The sequence below is a fragment of the Perca flavescens genome, chromosome 3 (assembly GCF_004354835.1).
Source record: "Perca flavescens isolate YP-PL-M2 chromosome 3, PFLA_1.0, whole genome shotgun sequence".
In the NCBI taxonomy this organism is placed as follows: Eukaryota; Metazoa; Chordata; class Actinopteri; order Perciformes; family Percidae; genus Perca; species Perca flavescens.
The window spans coordinates 10,424,151-10,442,904 of record NC_041333.1 but is presented as its reverse complement, the minus strand read 5'-3'; the positions used below and the strand labels follow the sequence as shown (position 1 = coordinate 10,442,904).

The 18,754-nt window shown below is 44.5% G+C and overlaps 1 protein-coding gene across 5 annotated transcripts in view; it reads right to left on the bottom strand.

Annotated features, from left to right (window-relative positions):
- The window catches only part of cdon (cell adhesion associated, oncogene regulated), a 44,594-nt gene extending 26,735 nt beyond the window's left edge, over positions 1-17,859 (bottom strand). Inside the window, exons 1-2 of one of the 5 annotated variants that reach the window (XM_028574475.1) lie at positions 17,364-17,859; positions 1,301-1,439 (exon numbers count right to left, since the gene is read on the bottom strand). In XM_028574475.1, coding sequence (XP_028430276.1) covers positions 1,301-1,373 — 73 coding nt within the window. In that variant the 5' untranslated portion in view covers positions 1,374-1,439; positions 17,364-17,859. The other 4 variants (XM_028574477.1, XM_028574478.1, XM_028574479.1 and 1 more) reach the window with 4 other exon arrangements.
- Between the last annotated feature and the right edge of the window lie 895 nt (positions 17,860-18,754).

The following is an 18,754-nucleotide window of genomic DNA, read 5'->3' as shown; positions in this document are numbered from 1 at the left end:
TTTTGGCCAGTTGGGAATAGGAGACTCCACATCAAGCGGAAAAAATAACCCTAACACATTCAACAGACACAGAGAAACATTCATTTGGAGTCATGTTTAAGGTCTTGATGAATTCAAGTCCAACATTTATCCTCCTTTTGGCTAAAAACAGCCGCCATGTTGCTGTTAGAATCTGAAGAAAGCATGCATGAAAGCAGAGTCTCTTATCATTGCTGTGGGACACATTTCACATCACACAATCATTTGCTCCATTGTTAATGTACAAATGATGGAACACATATCAGCTTTAGAACAGGGGTCTTTAAAGGGATATGCCACCGTTTGTTGAAATAGGGCTTATCACACCTATCTAGCTGTAGATAGGTGTGCCAACGCATTTTTTGTGCATGCATTGTTTTAGTCCGGTGCAACACCGGCAGCGCCGCTGCTAGTTAGCTTAGCGTAGTGAATGGAATCCTATGTTGCCGGTTAGCATGTTTTGAGTAAAAGTGAGCCAACAAAACACAAAAAAACTAATTACTTGCACTGAGACAAAAAATGCGTTGGCCCACCTATCTACAGCCAGGGTAGACCGTGATAAGCACTATTTCAACATACGGTGGCGTATTCCTTTAACGTTTTTATAAGCCAAGGAACCCTTAACTAAAAGAGAGACGGAGCAGGGACCCCCTACTACATATATTGTATGAAATTGAGTTGCATATTAGGGATAGACCGATTATCGGCCCTGGCTGATTATCGGGCTGTTTTTTGGCAGTTTGCAGATTATCTGTATCAGCGTTGTATCGGTTTCATTGACTACTAATAATCAGTATCAGTATCAGCCTTAAAAAAACAGTGTCTGTCAATCCCTATTGCATATCAAACTGGGCCTACAATAACATGTAGGGCGGCCTAAAGCCTCTATCCATACATTTTTAGTGCATAGAATACTAAGCTATTAAAATAATAATTGTTGGCAGGATTTTATAAATCATGTTTTATTGTTAAACATACATGTAGCACTGTGAACCCTTAGGATGAACTGTATCTGTGGATGACTACCTCACTGGCTACCTAACCTATAGGTCAGTAAGCCTATCATCAATGGGTTTTTTTTTCTCACAAATAGGCTGATTTATATAATAATATGTTGGATTCAAGATACGACATTTTTGTTTTGTTTTTTAAAATTAGCAATCATTTGGTGGGCCCCTGCAGTAACTCTGAGGACCCCCTAAGGGTCCCGGACCCCCCTGTTGCTTTAGGGGATCACACCACTTCCATCCGTGTTAAGCTGCGAGAAGGACAAGGGACTTACATGAGCAGCCGATGAGCAGGGCCTGGCTGAGACACAGCACAGTTGACAGGAGGACCCTGAGGCCACTGTCCATGGTGCACTCTGACCCCTGCCAGCAGCCGTGTTGCCCGGCGAGCGCGCCCTCGTCTGTTCAGCAAACCTGCAACCCACAGCAGAGAGGGTGGGGGTGGGGTGGGGGGGGGGAGAAACACGTCAGACCAGAAATCTGGGTGGAGACATGACAGAATCCGTACGAGCAAAAGAAGAGCTGAGCCGGATATAAACGACAAAACGAGCTGGGAGGAGGATTTCAGAGGATCAACTGATTCAAGGGTTTCTTTCACAAACTGGAATTTCTGTGGGTGCAGGTACTGTAAGGACCCACAAGGAAGCAGAAGGTCCCGGTGTGGTGTTCGGAGAGGACTGCCTTTATTCTCAGGTCTGACAGCGTAGACAGGAAGAGTACCAGCTCTCTTTAAAACAATGCAGACTTCAGATTTCCATTCGTCTGCAAGTTTGTGTTTGCCAGCCAGCAAGGGCTGGGAAATATATCGATATTATATCGACATCGATATATATGAGGCTATATATATATATATATATATATAAATCGCCTTCGATTTTGGATATCGTGATATGACACAAGTGTTGTCTTTTCCTGGTTTTAAAGAGCTGCATTACAGTAAAGTGATGTCATTTCCTGAGCTTACCATAGGCTACCGTTCTAGCTGTTGTATTATTTGTCTTTGCCCACTTAGTCATTAAATCCTTGCTACTGATGATTACTCATCAGAACTCTCACTGTGTTAATATTATGTGAACGCACCGATAGTCAACCCTAGGATAACGCCGCAATATCGACATCGATGGATTTGGCCAAAAATATTGTGATATTTGACTTTCAGGATATATCGCCCGGCCCTCAGCCGAACCTTTCCGACCCCAGACACGATCTCCCACAGATAAGTCCAATCTGGTTTGGTTTCTTTGCGGGACTTTTTCTGCCTCCTTCTGTGACAACTGTGTAGCTCTTCTCCAAGTGAGACTTAAGATTTTGAACATACTGAGAATGGTCCTCTGTCACAGGTAGTCCAAAAGCTAAGTCGATCGGCGTCCGGACACGAGCTGTCCACAGGGTGAAAATCCGGTGACATCATTCTTAGATCAGTGGATCTGATCGGGGGGGGGGGAATCTATTAGCTTCCAAATGAATCCTGTACGACAATCCTTCTAATCTTCACGACACATCCCCTTTACACACTCCTTGATCTCCACCTCCCAGCCTCTCCTCTGACCCCCGTTCTCACCCACTGCCGTGTCTCCACGGAGGCTGGAATGTCCACCCCCCCCCCCCCCCCGCGCCTCTCTCACCCCCACTGGGCCGCTGAGATCTCCCGCTAATGGAGTGGCCGTGGAGAGACTGTCGCCTCACTCCCAATATCGCTCTCTTGTCACACTGTGTTGCTTCCCCATAGGTTCACTGTAGCCTCAAGTGCAGGCCCAGACACACTGGAGGGCACGTAATTAGGAGCATTCCTCTATCCTTTTCAACCCCCCCCACACACACACACACACACACACACCCCCCCCACCCCCACCCTCTCCAACCGCGGCACCTCCTCCTCCTTTTTTTCCTGAGAGTAATCCGGGGAAAGCTTTGATCCCAGGTTCCTGGTTGGTTACCGGGGTCGGAGCCTGAAGGGCGGCTGGACAATGGCCGTCCAGCTGTGATATTCACACTGGCGCTTCGGTGGCTCGCAGGCGTTAGCAGAAAGGCCGACCTGGGCAGAAGGCCCGGGTCAAATTAAAAGGATGATTGTCTGGGTGGGATCGGTGGAGCTGAACAGGTTTCTAACCCTCATCCTAACATTGTTTCACTCAGGCAGGTCAATTTATTTAGCCTCCTCTGACGGCTGCGGGACGGCGAGAAAATGACAACTCTGTCCCAGCGGGGGGAGCAGTTTGGAGTCGGGCAGCAACGATCTTCGATTCATCTCTTGATTCATTTTCTGAAACTATTTTGTTTGTCTGGAACAAGCAAATGTTCTGCACTTTTGCTTGACAAATGGCCCGAGACACAGATGCTTTATCCATCCTCTCATTATCCAGTGGTGGAATGTAGTACATTTACTCCAGTACTGTACTGGAGTCCAAATGTTGAGGTACTTGTACTTTACTTGAGTGTTTTCTGTTCATGCCACTTTTTACTTCTACTCCGCTACATCTCAGAGAGAAATATTCTACTTTTTACTCCACTGCATTCATCTGACAGCTTTAGTTCCTTTACACATTAAGATTGCTGCGCACAAAACACATGTAATTTATGAAATCTGATGTTTTATTAAAAATGAAACTAGCCAACGATATAAGGGCCTATAAGTCCAGGAAATAATAAACTCTCCCAGCTCCTGGCTCCCGCCCCTTTCTCACCCGAGGTCAAAGGTCAGGGTGGAGCAGAGAGAGAGAGAGAGAGAGAGAGAGAGAGAGAGAGAGAGAGGATGGACCAGCGGGTGTCTGGTGGCCCCTGGGCCGGTCCCTATAGGGGGTCACCTCCAGCGCTCCCTGTTATCACTCACACACACTGTTTTTACACACACACACTACCAAACAACTCCACACGCAACAGGTGTAAAAGTGCTGCAAAGATTAATCGATTTCGATTAGATGTCAACTTTTCAATCAATCGCCAACTATTTTGCTAATCAATAAATAGGTTTGAGTCATTTGATGATGTCAGCTTGTTAAATGTGAATACGTTCTAGTTTCTTCTCTCCTCTGTGACGGTAAACTGAATAGCTTTGAGTTGAGGACAAAACAAGACATCTGAGGACGTCATCTTGGGCTTTGGGAAACACCGATCCACATTTTCTGACATTTTAGAGACCAAACAACTAATCCATTCATCCAGAAAACAATCCACAGATTAAGTTAAAAAAGCTAAACCTAAAAGAAACATTAAAAACTAGTAAAAAAAAACAATCAGGTTTTCTGACTACGGTGTCACAACGACGTAATTTGGACTTTAGGATTGAACATACTGCATTATGTACCCTCTGCATTTCAGGCTCCAGTTTAAAGTGTGTGCACGCTCATTCGAGCAGATCCAACCCACATCTCACAGGCTAGCAATTCTCCATCCCACAAGTTGCAACAGGCGCTGCACACTGCCCCCATGTCATCAGTGGAAACGATCTTTCTCTCCCTGCCGGAATAATGATATATAATTACAATAATAACAACAGCGCTATAAAAAAAAAAAAAAAAAAACAGCCAAGCGCAGGCACCTTGGCACACGGTATGATGAGAAACCGGAGAGGATTCTGAAACTCCCTCTCTCTGTATCCACCTTTCTCTCTCTCTCTCTCTCTCGCGCTTGTCTTACTTTAACCAGTGACTTCCTCCCAGCGGGCGCTACAGCACCGACTGGGTGCCCTTGTGTAAACACACACACAGCTGCCTATCTCGCCCATCGATCTGGCTCAACGAGGAAACACAGGGGCATCATTCCTGCCTCTTATCTGTTTGGCTTTCCTCTTGACATCCGCCACCATGAAGCCGCCCCAGTGGAGACAGACAGGATCTCTTGTATCCCTCATCACCAAGAGTCGTCCCGATGCTGGCTGCACCGGCTGCATGGACGGGCAGGCGAGTCCCGCTTCGTCCTGAGCGGACGCCCTGACAAAAGCTGGAGCGAGCGGCTCTTTGGCAGAAGGGGGGAGTCCCTATCGCAGAAGGCCGTGCAATAACCAAAACTGTAACCGGGATTATGATTTCACCTCCTAATGAGCGCCAAAACAGAGTTATCGAGAAAAACGATTATTTTGCACATTGCGTTTTGCGAGTACACTCTGATTTTGTATATTGTGTTCTTAATGAACAAAAAAATAAATCAAAAAGTATGAAGGGAAATTTCACAGTTCAAGGTGTTTTCCCTGTTCATTTGTTCCACTGTTTTTTTTTTTAGTTCAATAAATGCAACATTGTTCCAAAGTTCAATGAGTACGAATAACCGTGATTATGATTTATTTATTTTTTCCATAATGGAGCAGCCCTACTATCACATGAAGTCTCCTCTGGTCCCATGTTGATCTGTGGCCAGCCCACTCCCTCGCTCCTCTCCGCTCCCCTTCTCTAAACTCCAGACTATACTCCTTAAAGGAAAAAAATAAATCCTGTGTTCCACATTTCCTCCTCCTAGCCCAAATCTGATCTTGTGTTACCCTCCTGTTATTGCACTTACGTTGGAGATGCACGGCCATTCTCAAGCCGGGATGATCGAGAGACATCCAGCGTACAAAAAAGATCGTTGAAAGCTGATATACAGACACAGGGACAGTTTATGAAAATAAATGAGTTCAGTGTCAGTGAGTTCAAGTGGAAAAGGTTTTTTTTTTTTTTTTGACCCATGTATGTTTGGGAAATGTCTGACTGACACCTAGCTTAAGTGTGTGAAACCGAGAAAAAAGACAGCAGTCTTCTTAGACAGCGTGAGCCCCTCACTCAGTCTTACTTTTTTTTTTTTATTTATTTTTATTATTTTTTGTAGTTTATCCATCATGTTCCCTTTCAGAGAAACCCGTAGTAGAGATGTAGTGTTGACAGGCAGCACCTTTATTTATCTATCGTGGGAGTAATACAAAACTCTGACACAGGAATAGCACCATATATCCCCTGGTAGGACAAGAGGGATCCCTGGTGATGACACAGGAGAAAATAAACACACTGACAGGCTGCCCTCAGGGAAAGGAAAGGGGTTCGAGTTCTGGGGGGGGGGGTTTAGCACCTGCACTTCTTTTTGGCCTCCTCTCTGCAGGAAATACTTAAAGCCCCATCTGCCTGCATGTGGGGCTGGCCCATATCCCTGTCATATTGGGTAAACAGGGACAAAGGCAACGCGGTGGAGCATCAAAGACCTGCAGGGCAGAGGAAGAACAGGTCACAACTGGTGCTGCCGACTGGGGGGGGTACTGGCCTCTCCGCTTCACAACACTACACAGCTGAACAAAAGTCAACGGCAAACATCACGAAGTAGGGCTGCACACTATATATTGTTTTTTTTTATTTTTATTGTTATTGCGTCATCAAATAGCGCAAGAAGCACATCGCGAAAAACTGCGACACATCGCGAAAGACTGCGACACATCGCGAAAGACTGCGACACATCGCGAAAGACTGCGACACATCCCGAAAGACCGCGACACATCGCGAGAGGCACGCCGAGATCTTGAGTTAGTTGAAAGAAAAATGTAACGGTCATTCAAAAAAAAGGAAAGAAAAAACTTTTCTTTTTTTTGCGGAGCCTTTTATATTCAATTCAATGTTCAATTTCTTCAATAAAAGAATGTTGGAAATGATTTCCTTTCCATTTGTTCTCAATTCAACAAGCAATTTGCTGCATTTATGCAGAACACTGAAAGCAGCAGGATTAGGCAACTTTTAATTTATCGCACGTAACGTCGTTATCGCGATATTCAACAACGCTATCGCAAATTGTCTATCCTGAATGCTCCGGCAGTCAATACCAGAGTGGTATATACTGTATAAGGTGTATCTTAAAAAGAGAGATGGAATTGTAACGAATGCCTGAAACTGGATGAAGCTCAGAGTTGATCGTGAGGGAGCAGTGGGGGCGTATAAGAGGAAGAGCATGATGGTCTAATCTGACCTGTGCGCTGGAGCTGATTCACATGCTATACCCCAAACCTGTCTGCACTCGCCCCACATCTCATGGACAGAGGATCTGCAGCACGCATTCCTCAGCCTCACACACACACACACACACACACACACACACACACACACACACACACACACAGGCAGAGAGAGAGACAGACAGAGAGAAAGAGAAGGCGACAGAGACAGAGAGACCGAGAGAGAGAGACAGAGACAATGTTAATGTACATATAACTGTTAATTGTGTTTTGGCTGATGCCTTGGTAAAATTGAATTGAATTGAATTTGAGAGACAGAGAGACAGAGAAATGGCCACAGACACACACACAAACACACACACACACACACACACACACACACACACACGAGATGGGAGATACATTGAAAACAAGAAGAGAGGAGAAGATTACGAGAGAAAATCGAAAGAAAAGCTCTCTGGGAGAGTAGTAAAAGGAGATGCGGGGGTAAAAAGAGGTGAAACCTTCACGAGGAGGTAAAAAGTTGCCAAGCCCCGACTCATTTCTCCTCCCTCTTTATTTGGCTCAGAGATAGACGTACAGATAATGGCCGAGCTCGTTTCCACGTCTGCCAAAACTGACTGGTGATTCAGCCTACAGCCTACATTCAGCTCGCCCCCCCCAAAAAAAAAATAACCTCGGGAAGAGCGTCCTGAGAGAAGAGACTCTAGGGGCCCATTATGGGCTTCTTCTGCTGGTCTGGGTGAGCCCACTGAGGCAGCCCTGGGCCACGGAGGGAACTAATGAGTGGAAAGACTGGGCCTAACTCTGTCTGTTGAGACGTTATTAAAAGTGGGACAGACTTAGAGAATGGCAGGGAGCTAAAAAAGGGTGAGAGAAAGAGAGAAAAAGAAAGAGAGAGACATGATTTGGAATCCAATAAGGGAATTAGGGGGGGAGAGAAGAGGGGTCTTTTTTTGTTTCACAATGAGAAAAAAAAAATATATATATATATAAAAAATTAAAAAAAATAAATCACATTCAAAGGGTTTAGTCAATCCATAATACAAAATGACTGTCCTTGTCTGAACCTGACATCATGCAGAAAGTTAATGCAAGTCCCCTTGATAAATGATTTAAACCGAGTGTGACTGCAGAAGACAAATGAGATCCACCTTCCATGGACAGTCTGTATTTCAGACACTGCTGTCTCTGTGTGTGTGTGTGTGTGTGTGTGTGTGTGTGTGTGTGTGTGTGTGTGTGTGTGTGTGTGTGTGTGTGTGTGTGTGTGTGTGTGTGTGTGTGTGTGTGTGTGACCGCAGGAGGACAGGGCAGAAGCAGTCCGGGAGGCGCAGGGTAACGGCGGGGCCACGCGGGTCCCAGAACCCAGAGAGACGCCACAGCCCTGACAACACGGCCGTGGTATGGGATCAGAAAGAGAGGGGGGGCGGGGGGTGGGGGGGAATGAAAGGAGAGGGCCCCCGGGGATCAGACAGTCACATCCCACAAAGCCCTGTTTACCGAGGACACACATCCCCGACCCTCCCAAAGTGCCAGGGCCGGGACCTGGGAGACAGCGCTAATTCTAGCCCCAAGGCTTGTTGGCCAGGGACACAAACAGAGAGCTGAAAGGGGGAGAGAGGGAGAGAGGGAGAGAGAGAGAGAGAGAGAGAGAGAGAGAGAGGGGGGGGGTAAAGAGATTGAGACAGACAGAGAGAGAGAGAGAGTGGGGACTGAATGGTACAGTATGTAAGACCCATCTTAATTGGAGATTGTTCTGCAATGCCTGGTTTTTCCTGGGAATCGGTTAGAGGGGGGGAGGTGCGGTTGTTTCCCAAGGACCTGAACAGCGGGATTAACCACAGGGGCGAAACTCAATAGCGGCCTCGGACACTGGAAACAGATCCCCGGGTATCGCCGCCATACAAGGCCACATCGAGACCCTTCCTGCAAAGCGCATGTAACTAACAACCCTGCCCCATTGTCGGGGGGCACTCTGGGCCCTTCCGGCTGATTTCACAGGCTTTTCAGCCCACAGGGGAACGTCTGCTCGGACGGAAAAAAAAAAAAGAAGGTAATTCTGATGGAAAGGAGGAATGCACAAGAGGGCCTGTCTTGCCCGCAGGGTGCGTTATAACACCGATGTCCAACATGTGCCAAGAGTCTGATTCTTCACGCCAGGCGAGAGACAAGTTGGGATTGTGCTGCCGTGGCACCGAAGCAGAGGAGGCCACACATTCCTTCGATATCAGCCTTGATTAGAGAGATGATGGGAAAAGACGTCGATGCAGGGGAGGGAGTAAAAAAAAAAAAAAAAGATCTCGTTTTGCCAAATGCCTTGAAAATGTCCACCTTGGCCAGGAGGAGGGGGAGAGTCGAAGACACTATCTGTGTTTTGAAATGCTGCTGTGTGGGCTGTGTGAACTATTGGGCATACAGCAGTGATCTGACCCCCCCCCACACCCCCATCCCTTCTCCCTTCAGTCTCTCGTCCCTCCCAAACTCTCCTGGATTCCATCACTGCCCGCGTCTCTACGGCAACGAGCGGTCGAAGACGCAGACAACAGTTTCTGTTCAGTCTCCTCCTGATAGGTCCCTGGCTGCCGACCAAAAGCACTTTCGAGCCAAAAAAACATATATTTAATAATGCAATTCCAAACGTGTGCAACCAAAACAAAGTGGCAGGGTGTCTAAATAGATACTAACAAGAGGTTGTTCTAAGTCAGTATTAAAAAAATAAATAAAATTAAAAAAAACACATTGAGGAATAAAACTCAGCGGAGCTGCTTTCAGGGTGTTTGCCTCGTCTTTGTTTGCCACTCGAGAGGCGTGAGAAAAGAAAGTACACACGGAGCATTTCCATTTCTCAGAATGATAAATTGACTCTGCAAATATAATGGAGCGCTGGCTGTATATTCGCAAGGGAGGGGCGGGGGATATGTAGGACAGAAAAGCGTTGCCTGATCTCCACATCCAGCCGGCCCGAACAAAAACAAACAAATGTTAAGATAGAATTAGTCTTCTTCACCAACAACACAAATCTCTTGCAAAAAGAACCCAAACAAACCAGCACCCTTGTACGTACACGTTTGAAGGACCCGAAAGATAAATATGCAGTCCCGAACAGAGTGTGTAAATGCTTTATTTAGTTTGTCTAAATGTTTATCCGTCTCGCCTTGTAACACTCCACGCTTGTTGTGCGGCAATCGAGCGATCGCAAAACAAACTCGGTGGTGATGCGCCAACGCGCGCGCACACGCACGCACGGGCCATCTAAGATTCCACTTCTGCAACATATTTAGGATCCAGGGCTGTTCTTTTGCTGCAGTGTCGGAGGGCGAGAAGGGCTTTTTGGGGGCAGATGACGTAGTGCTCTGATGGAGCCAAGAGAAACACAACCTCAGTCGTGACAACAGCAAAACATAGCAATAATCCAGAAACCGGGGCGTGTGCTTACTCACTGCATTCTCCGGCTAGGTTTGGGGTAGTGTTTGCTACTGTGTGAGAGCACCACAAAAAGCAATGAATGACGGTGATTTATTTGACTTTTGATTAAAGTCAAGGCTGAACCCGGGATTGTGTTTTCATTCATCACATAGGCAGAAATGCATCCAGCAGCATGCTGAGGATCTGCTACAAGCTTCCCAGAACAATGCAGACGGCTGGACCAATTATATGTTATATATATATATATGTCCTTCTGGCTTCGATTCCTCCGCTCACTTTGAATATCTTTTCTAAAAATGAGGGGTTCCATTGCTCCCTAAGGGGCTACATCTTGGAGCAGGGAAGGCCCAAAATGGCTCACCCCCCCCCCTTAAACCACAGGCCCGGAGGCAGGCAACAGCAGTACCCACACCGCCTCACACTCTGATCTGGGAGGAAAACAGCCCTTCAAACAAGTAGCCTGTTTGTCAGCCGGAGGGGGAGTGCCAGCCACTAGTTTTGCCTTAATATAGTCTTGCTGATCCTTGCGCTGGCTTTTCAACAGCACACATATTCTGGTTCGCAGAAAACCCATGTCAGATGTGACTTATTGGTTCAGCATTAGAAATAGAAAGCTGCGGTTTGCTCACAATTTCAAGAAGGAAAGACTCTAACTCTTGGGAGCCCCGCGCTGGGGCAGCAGACTAAGTCAGGCATATTTAGCGGGGGTCAGTTTTTCAGGAAGGGAAAAAGAAATGAATCTTGCAAACAGGATGCAACAAAAAAAAAAAAAAAAAAAAAAGAAAAAAAAAATCCCCAAGAAATGTTCTGAAATACAAAAGGTCCGGTTCAGAAGTTCACTCCCTGAAATCTTCCCTAGGGCTGAGGAATCATTAAGAACCGTACACAAGACAAGGCCGCAGACAACGGGTCTCATCGTATCTTTGCTCGGCAATTACCAGAAAGATTGTTGTTTTTGGCGAGAGGCCAGTATTGTGTAAAAAAAAAAAATGTCACGTCACACCCTCCTGGGTTACTTTTTGTTCTCTCTGGTGTCACGCATCATGTTAAAAAGGCACATATGCTACAGCTACACAAGCCAAAAAGCACTCCCTCGCAAATGATTTTGATAATAAAAAAGGCATCTATAAAAAAGTAAACTGCAATCTGTAAACAACAACAACAACAAAATGACAGTGTGCTTCAAATGGCTCAGGACCGACAAAGTATTTTGCAGTGAGTACGTATAAGATTTGATTCTACGGTACATCCCTTCTTTTTTTCCCCCTACAGTAAAATCATGGTCTCTATCAAAGTGTCCTTCTGTGTCACACAAACAGCTGCTGAGGTATTTTTATTAACTGTACCCGTCTGGACAATAACCATTTTTCCGGCAAAGCGTTGTGTGTGGTATTGGGTTACATTCCCTTATCATATTGAGAACATACAGTACAGGCCAAAAGTTTGGACACACCTTCTCATTCAATGCGTTTCCTTTTTATTTTCATGATTCTCACTGAAGGCATCGAAACTACGAATGAACACATATGGAATTATGTACTTAACAAAAAACTGTGAAATAACTGAAAACATGTCTTATATTTTAGATTATTCAAAGTAGCCACCCTTTGCTTTTTTATTAATAAGGGAAAAAATGCCACTAATTAACCCTGACAAGGCACACCTGTGAAGGTAAAACCATTTCAGGGGACTACCTCATGAAGCTCATTGAGAGAACACCAAGGGTTTGCAGAGTTATCAAAAAAAGCAGAGGGTGGCTACTTTGAGGAATCTAAAATATAAGACATGTTTTCAGTTATTTCACACTTTTTTGTTAAGTACATAATTCCATATGTCTTCATTCATAGTTTTGATGCCTTCAGTGAGGATCTACAATGTAAATAGTCATGAAAATAAAGGAAACGCATTGAATGAGAAGGTGTGTCCAAACTTTTGGCCTGTACTGTATATGTACAGTACACACATATATAATTTCCATGACATTAACAGAAAATAAACCAACTTCAGAGACGAAGCGGAGCTCCTCTCCGTGCATCTCTGCAGCCTGTACGGCTTCGTCCCGCTGCACTTCGGTGGCTGGCTGGAACATCTGTTTCTGCTGCTCCAAAAACTGTTTGTTTGTCTTGACAATTAAGCCCCGATGTTTCTCGTTTCATTTCTCAAAATCTCTCGAAAATCATTATAACAGTTTCAGTTCCTTCGAGGTTCTGAATTTTTTATTTTTTTATTTTTTTTTATTTTTTTAGAAACCCAATACGACCATCTGTTGAAAGCTGGTGTTTACACCGGGCTACAGCCGGCTCACCTTTGACATTTCAGAAGGAGTTGTACCGGAGGAAGCACGCAGCCTATCTGTAAACCTGCTGGAGCGACATGGCAGCATAGTGAAGCGAGTCAGCACCGGGCTGTTTGGATCATCTGTCAGAGTAGGGGGGGGTCCCACTGAGAGACACATGCATTGTGTAGTTAAAATAATGACGGTGTGAGCTCCGGGCAGATAAGAAGTGCTACTAATGACAGCTTCACATAAACACGAGTGACACCTCCAGCTACCGCGTTTGCTTTCACAGCTTCTTCAACACAGCTTCAGTGTATCCAACTCCACTCACAGCGTGTCCCTGGAATAAATTTAGGGAGGAAAACGGAGGGTGGAAAGTTCTCTTTTTTTTTTTTTTTTTTTTTTTTTTTTAGCACTGCAGCTGCAGGGTGCACTCACCAACCCAGCAGTCACGAGAACTCAAACTCTCTCTCTCTCGCTCTCTCGCTCTCTCTCTCTGACCTGCCCATCTTTCCCATCGACCCCTTGCTCATGGCTGCTGGGTGTTGTCAATCAGCACCCCGCCCCTGGCTCCTTGAACATGGGGGCTCTTTGGCATTCTGCCCAAAACTCTCTTCTGTCCATCTAATGGGGCCTGAGCTATGGCTCTGTCCTTGACGAATGGGAGCTGAAGCTCACAGAGTAAAGGCCAGCATTATCAAATGGTGAAAAAAAGAAAGAAAGAAAAAAGGCTGCAGTATATGACTCAATCACTGAGCAATGAGTGTAAGAAGGAGGGCTATGTGTCTAAGAGTTCAAAACAAAGCCAGGTTTTTCGTTTTGCTCGGCGGGGGTCAAACACCAACCATACAACAGTCCGCTAAATTCTACTTCATTCTACTAAGAAGCTGAAATGGATTAGCCATCGGAGATTTAGAAAACGAGTAAGGCTTAATTACACCTGTCAAAATATTGTGATGACGATGAAAAATGAGGTGGCTGCTTTCCACAGCAAAAAGGTTGATAAAAATAACAGATCACTGCGTTGAAACCAAATAAACAACCAAACCACGTTGTGATTGAGGTTTTTAAATTCACTTTCCTTTTGCTTCAGGGCCAGGGCTGAGGTTTGCTGCCTGGCCTCCAATCTGTACGGCCTAGAAAATGAGAATGGAGGTGCCCCAAAATATACTTTAGTCACCCATTTAGACGCAGCCTCTCCCACCACACTGAGCTCCGATAAGACATCCATCCACTTTACCATCACGGGAATTCTTCAGCAGCTGGAAGCACGGCCCCAACCAACCATTTCTTTTTCATCCGACGACTAATTGTTTTGGTATTAGACTATTGGTTTAGTATTTTGTCCTCCTAAACTTGGGAACCTGAGATGTGCTACCTTTTCTTGACTTTTTGGAACATGACTATTTAGATTTATGGATTGTTGTTCGCCCTATAAAACTCTGAGAAAGCAATGCCCAAAGTAACCCCAAAGTAGTTCGACTAGAGTAGTTTGATCGAGTAATCGTACCAGCACTGACAAAGGTGTCTTTATTTTAATAAAAGGACCGCACTTCCTGGTTTTACCTTTAATGAGTCATGGTCGTTACTATGGGAATCCAGCTCCTACCTCCACTGCTACGATTCAACAATAATTTGTCATTGTTGGAGCGTATGTATATGCGGTTGTGTGATCAGAAAAATCAAAAGAGCCATTATGAGAGCAGCGGCTGGTATCATTACACATGCTTCCATTCAAATTGCCCACTTAACATAGTTCTCCTACAGCAACATGTGTTTATCATTAGCAAGCGCCCTAATGGCTCTAACATTATTCGGGCTGGCTTAATGGCAGAGCTGTGCTTTGTTCAGCTCGGTCTGATAAGAGCCCGACCGCTAATGGTTTATTAATTTCCCTACGAGTCACACACAAAAAAAAAAAAAACGCTGCGAAAATAAAAACAGGACTCTGAGGCTCTCTCAAGTCTGTGATTCAATCACATTGCCAATAGTCACTTTTGGAAAAATCCCACACAATACCAACATACTAAAAATAGTCCACAGGTCTTAATGTTCAGCTTGAAATCCGATTAATGGGTCTATTTTGTTATATTTTCTATGAAAAAAAAAAAATCAAAGCGATGCCATGTTGAAATAGTTCCAGCAACAAAGAAACAAAACTAATTTTTTTATTTTTTTTTTCACAGACTGACCAGAATGTAACGCAGCCAATGTTGTAGTAGTAAGAGCGAGGGAGAAAGGTATTTAAGGAAATGTGGTGAGTCACGGAGGGAATTGAGTTACAAAAAAAAATACAAAAATGAATTAACACCTTAGGAAAAACCTCGTGGAACACACCCAGTGTCAAAATCCGAGGAAGGATTTAAAGTGAACGCTGTCAGCGTCCGAGCCCCAACACAAAGAGCAAATCTCTCTCTGCCCCCGTCAAAAGCTCGCCCCAATATTGGGGAGCACTGAAAGGGTTTGAAAAGGCATCGGAAGTGTCTTCTTGTTCCCCCCACCGACGCGACAATGCACGAGCGACTGTTTGAACTTGAAAGTGTTTTATCTGAGAGCAGCCATGCGTGTCCCACTGACTAGATGTCATGCATTCGAAGAGGGATTCAAGACTTTGTTCTCGAAAAACTTTTTTAAGTGTTGGGTTCTTCTGAGAGGTTACCCCTATGTAACAAAAGTCCCCGCAGCTCCGATGATAGTGAACAACAGCAGAGGAAATGACTTAGGAGGGGGCGGGAAATAAGTGAGGAACTTGTCTCATTGTCACTGTCATTTTTACTCTGTCATCCGTTTTTGTGTGCTCTTAAAAGACTTTACCAAAGTCTCGTCTTGGAATTATATTTACAATCCTCGACATATACGGTGCCTCTTCAAATCTGCATGCATAGTTTATGATGTAGCCTACTTTATACAAAAATATATAGAAAAGTTGCAACACAATACAAAAACTAACTTTTTTAACAATGTGGATTCATGTTAAAATTTAAGAATAGGTCTGTCTAGGAGTCAAAAACTCTATAAAGTTTAGAGTTGTTATCCTTTAAAAGTTCCTGAGGTGCAGCGGTGCGGATCACAACACAGCGAGGCCGGAGTAGAATAAGCTCATGTGCACACTTGCACACTCAGTCCTGAGCTGTTAGTCAGGGCAATTATTTGACACATCAAATTATTTTTTTTCCCCTTCTTGTTTTTGGAATTCTTCCAACATTGAGGAAAAAAAAGGGTGAGACACTGAATAAAACGTGAAATTGAGCCAACAGGAACAAGGCAGAAGCCGTTTGATGATCTTGATCAGACTACAAACACATCTGCATCTTTACTAAGATCCCCCTCTGCCTCTGGTGGGGTTTTTTTTTTTTTTTTTGTATAACTCAACTAATCCCCAATCAAAAATCTGCAAAAATCACATTCCCAATCAGTAAACAATGACACCTTCATGCAAGCAGCCAGGTAGGTTACACTTGCTTTGCAGTTATTTGTGCACTTTGTCAAATTTTACAGCAACACCAACATGGATTTACCAAACAGACATTTATGACACCCTCAGGGGATGTATCTACAACAATAAAGGCTCTCTGTCTTTGGAGAGAGGAGAAAAAAAAGTAAGAATATTATAATATTACATAAATATTAGTCTAAGCCACCATTCTGCACAGTGGTCAGGGTGGCTGAAAGTTGGCTCCTAAAGCAGATCCGTAATAAAAAGGTATAACTTTAGAACAAAGTAATGCTTCACATAGACCCTGTCCATTTTCACTTTTTATGACCGTGTGACACCAATGTGTCAACGGAGGGACATATTTGCCATTTCTAAAGAAGAAGAAAAGAAAAGATTTCATCTTTCAAAGCAGAAATGTAGCCGCAGGCCATCTGTTTTCATCTGGAAGTGTCCCTGCCTTCCGGGACTGTTTACCAAACAAATATGTATGCCTCTGCTTGTGTTCCATTCACCTCTGAGACAACACAGTGCCCTGAGCTGTGTTGGAATGTACACCTACAGATAACTGCTGAATAATAATGATAATTCAAATGATTTGGGGTGATTTTAGCCAAAATACAAAAGCATGGTTTTACACAGAAATGCTGCTCAGTCTTTTTTTTTTTTTTTTTTCTCTGTGTGCAGATAATAATCTAACAAACATGTAGCCCGGAGTCAACACAATCCAAACTGTAGTACACAGTCATACTCTGACATTTACAAACTGATCTGGAGAAATCAGATTTTCAATCATCATAGTCATGCTGTCAATGCAATGAAGGAACTGCACGTTAAGGAGCAAATGTAACACGTATGAAAGTCATTATTTGGAGACAGAGTAGCCTATGTAGGCAAGCTACATTTAACTGTATATAGTCTGTGGACAGTTAGTTAATTAATGAACTAGAATAGTAATGTTCGTACACGGGCGCCCCCGTCCACCAGTCTGCCACACAGACGGAGCATACATGTAGCCTGCTGGCTCTCCGCGCCGCGGCTCTCTACTTTAGGCTACCCACAATACAAAGTTAGGAACACACGGTCATGTTTGGGAAACAGATTAAACTGCCACTGTGGAGCTCTCTGCTTCTCTGAATGTCACCTTTTTCTTTTGTTATTACCAGAGAAGCCCAGCTGGCCTGGTGCGTAGCCTACACCGAAGCTTCCCCCAATCCGCTCCCAGCCCCCCGGGCCAGCCCCGGCCCCGCGGGGACTCCCCTGCCCCGGTCTGCCTCCCCTCCGCCCTGTCCTTACCTCTCGTGCAGGAGGGCAAAAGCTGCGAGCCGTCGGGTGAATTAGCAGCAAAACGCATTATTCTGGAGGCAAATCCGTACGGGGCCCTCCATTAGACACGGGCTCAAAGTGCGAGACGACGGGAGGAACATGAAAACAGCCGGACGTGGAGGGGCTGAAAGAGAGTTTTGTAGACCCGCAGAGCAGCGCAGGCTTCGGGGAGCCAAGGTGCGACAACTCCCCCTGGTTTAAACTCGAGTTGAGGTAGTGAAGACTTTTCTCCTGGCAAGTTTGAAGTCCTCGTGTTGGATAAAAGCGTTACGTCCCGACACTATCTCACTCACTGTACCCGTTATTGTAACGTCTCCCCCAGGTCTCGGTCTCCGTCTCTCTACCGCTGCCTCTTCCACACACGCATCTTTGAAGCCAGTGTCGAATTGCTCAGCAAATCATGGCAGCGGCGAAGCTGGTCGTCAAACCAGGAATGTCCCAGCCCCACAGCTCCATACGGCTCCTGGAGAGGGGAGGGAGGAAGAGAGAGAGAGAGAGAGAGAGAGAGAGAGAGAGGGGGGTGTTACCCATACAGACTTAGCATTAACAAGTTTTACAATCGAACGAGAAAAAAGTAATAGATAAAACTTCCTCCTTCCTCCTCTGCGCCCTTACCTGTGTGACTTATTGTTATCTTGTGAAGGTTGATCCACCTGAACACATCATTCCCTCTTGTTTAACGTGATGATGCACATATAGGCTCATAATAAGGGCTTTAATGGGGAATAATACATACAGAAATTTGGATTTATTTATTGATCTACAAATTACAATGAATCCAGAAGAAGATCCAGAACAAATCCTATTTGTTAACCAAGAGAAACAGACAAATACATGAAATTACATATTAAAAATCTTAAAAACCCATATTGCATCAGTGAAAAGTAACCCCAAATGAAATGACATGATAAAAATCAATAGATTTTTTGTAGATTAGTTGAAATCTACGAAGAGCTATTTTACCTGGATTGTAAGTTATCGCTCACTATAGGTTGCAGGTTGATGGGATAAAATAACAAGGTTTTATTTGTCATCTACAATAAACTGTAATCATCTAATGCAGGCAGGGGATCATCATAAGAAAACCTACCTCCCATTGTAAACAAAGCAAGGGATGTGTGTCCTTATTCTCTGTATAACTTTTACACTGAAGATGAACATCAGAATCAGAAAAAAAAAGGTTTATTGCCACAATAAGTACACTTAGGTGGAATTTGCCTCGGTGAATGGTGCAAACATAAACCAACAATAAACAATAAATACAGAAAACAAATATATACATACAACATAACTGTTGCATATAAGAAAAGAGAGGCTGAATATGTTGAGTGCAGAATGTGCATATAGAATCTATAGTAACA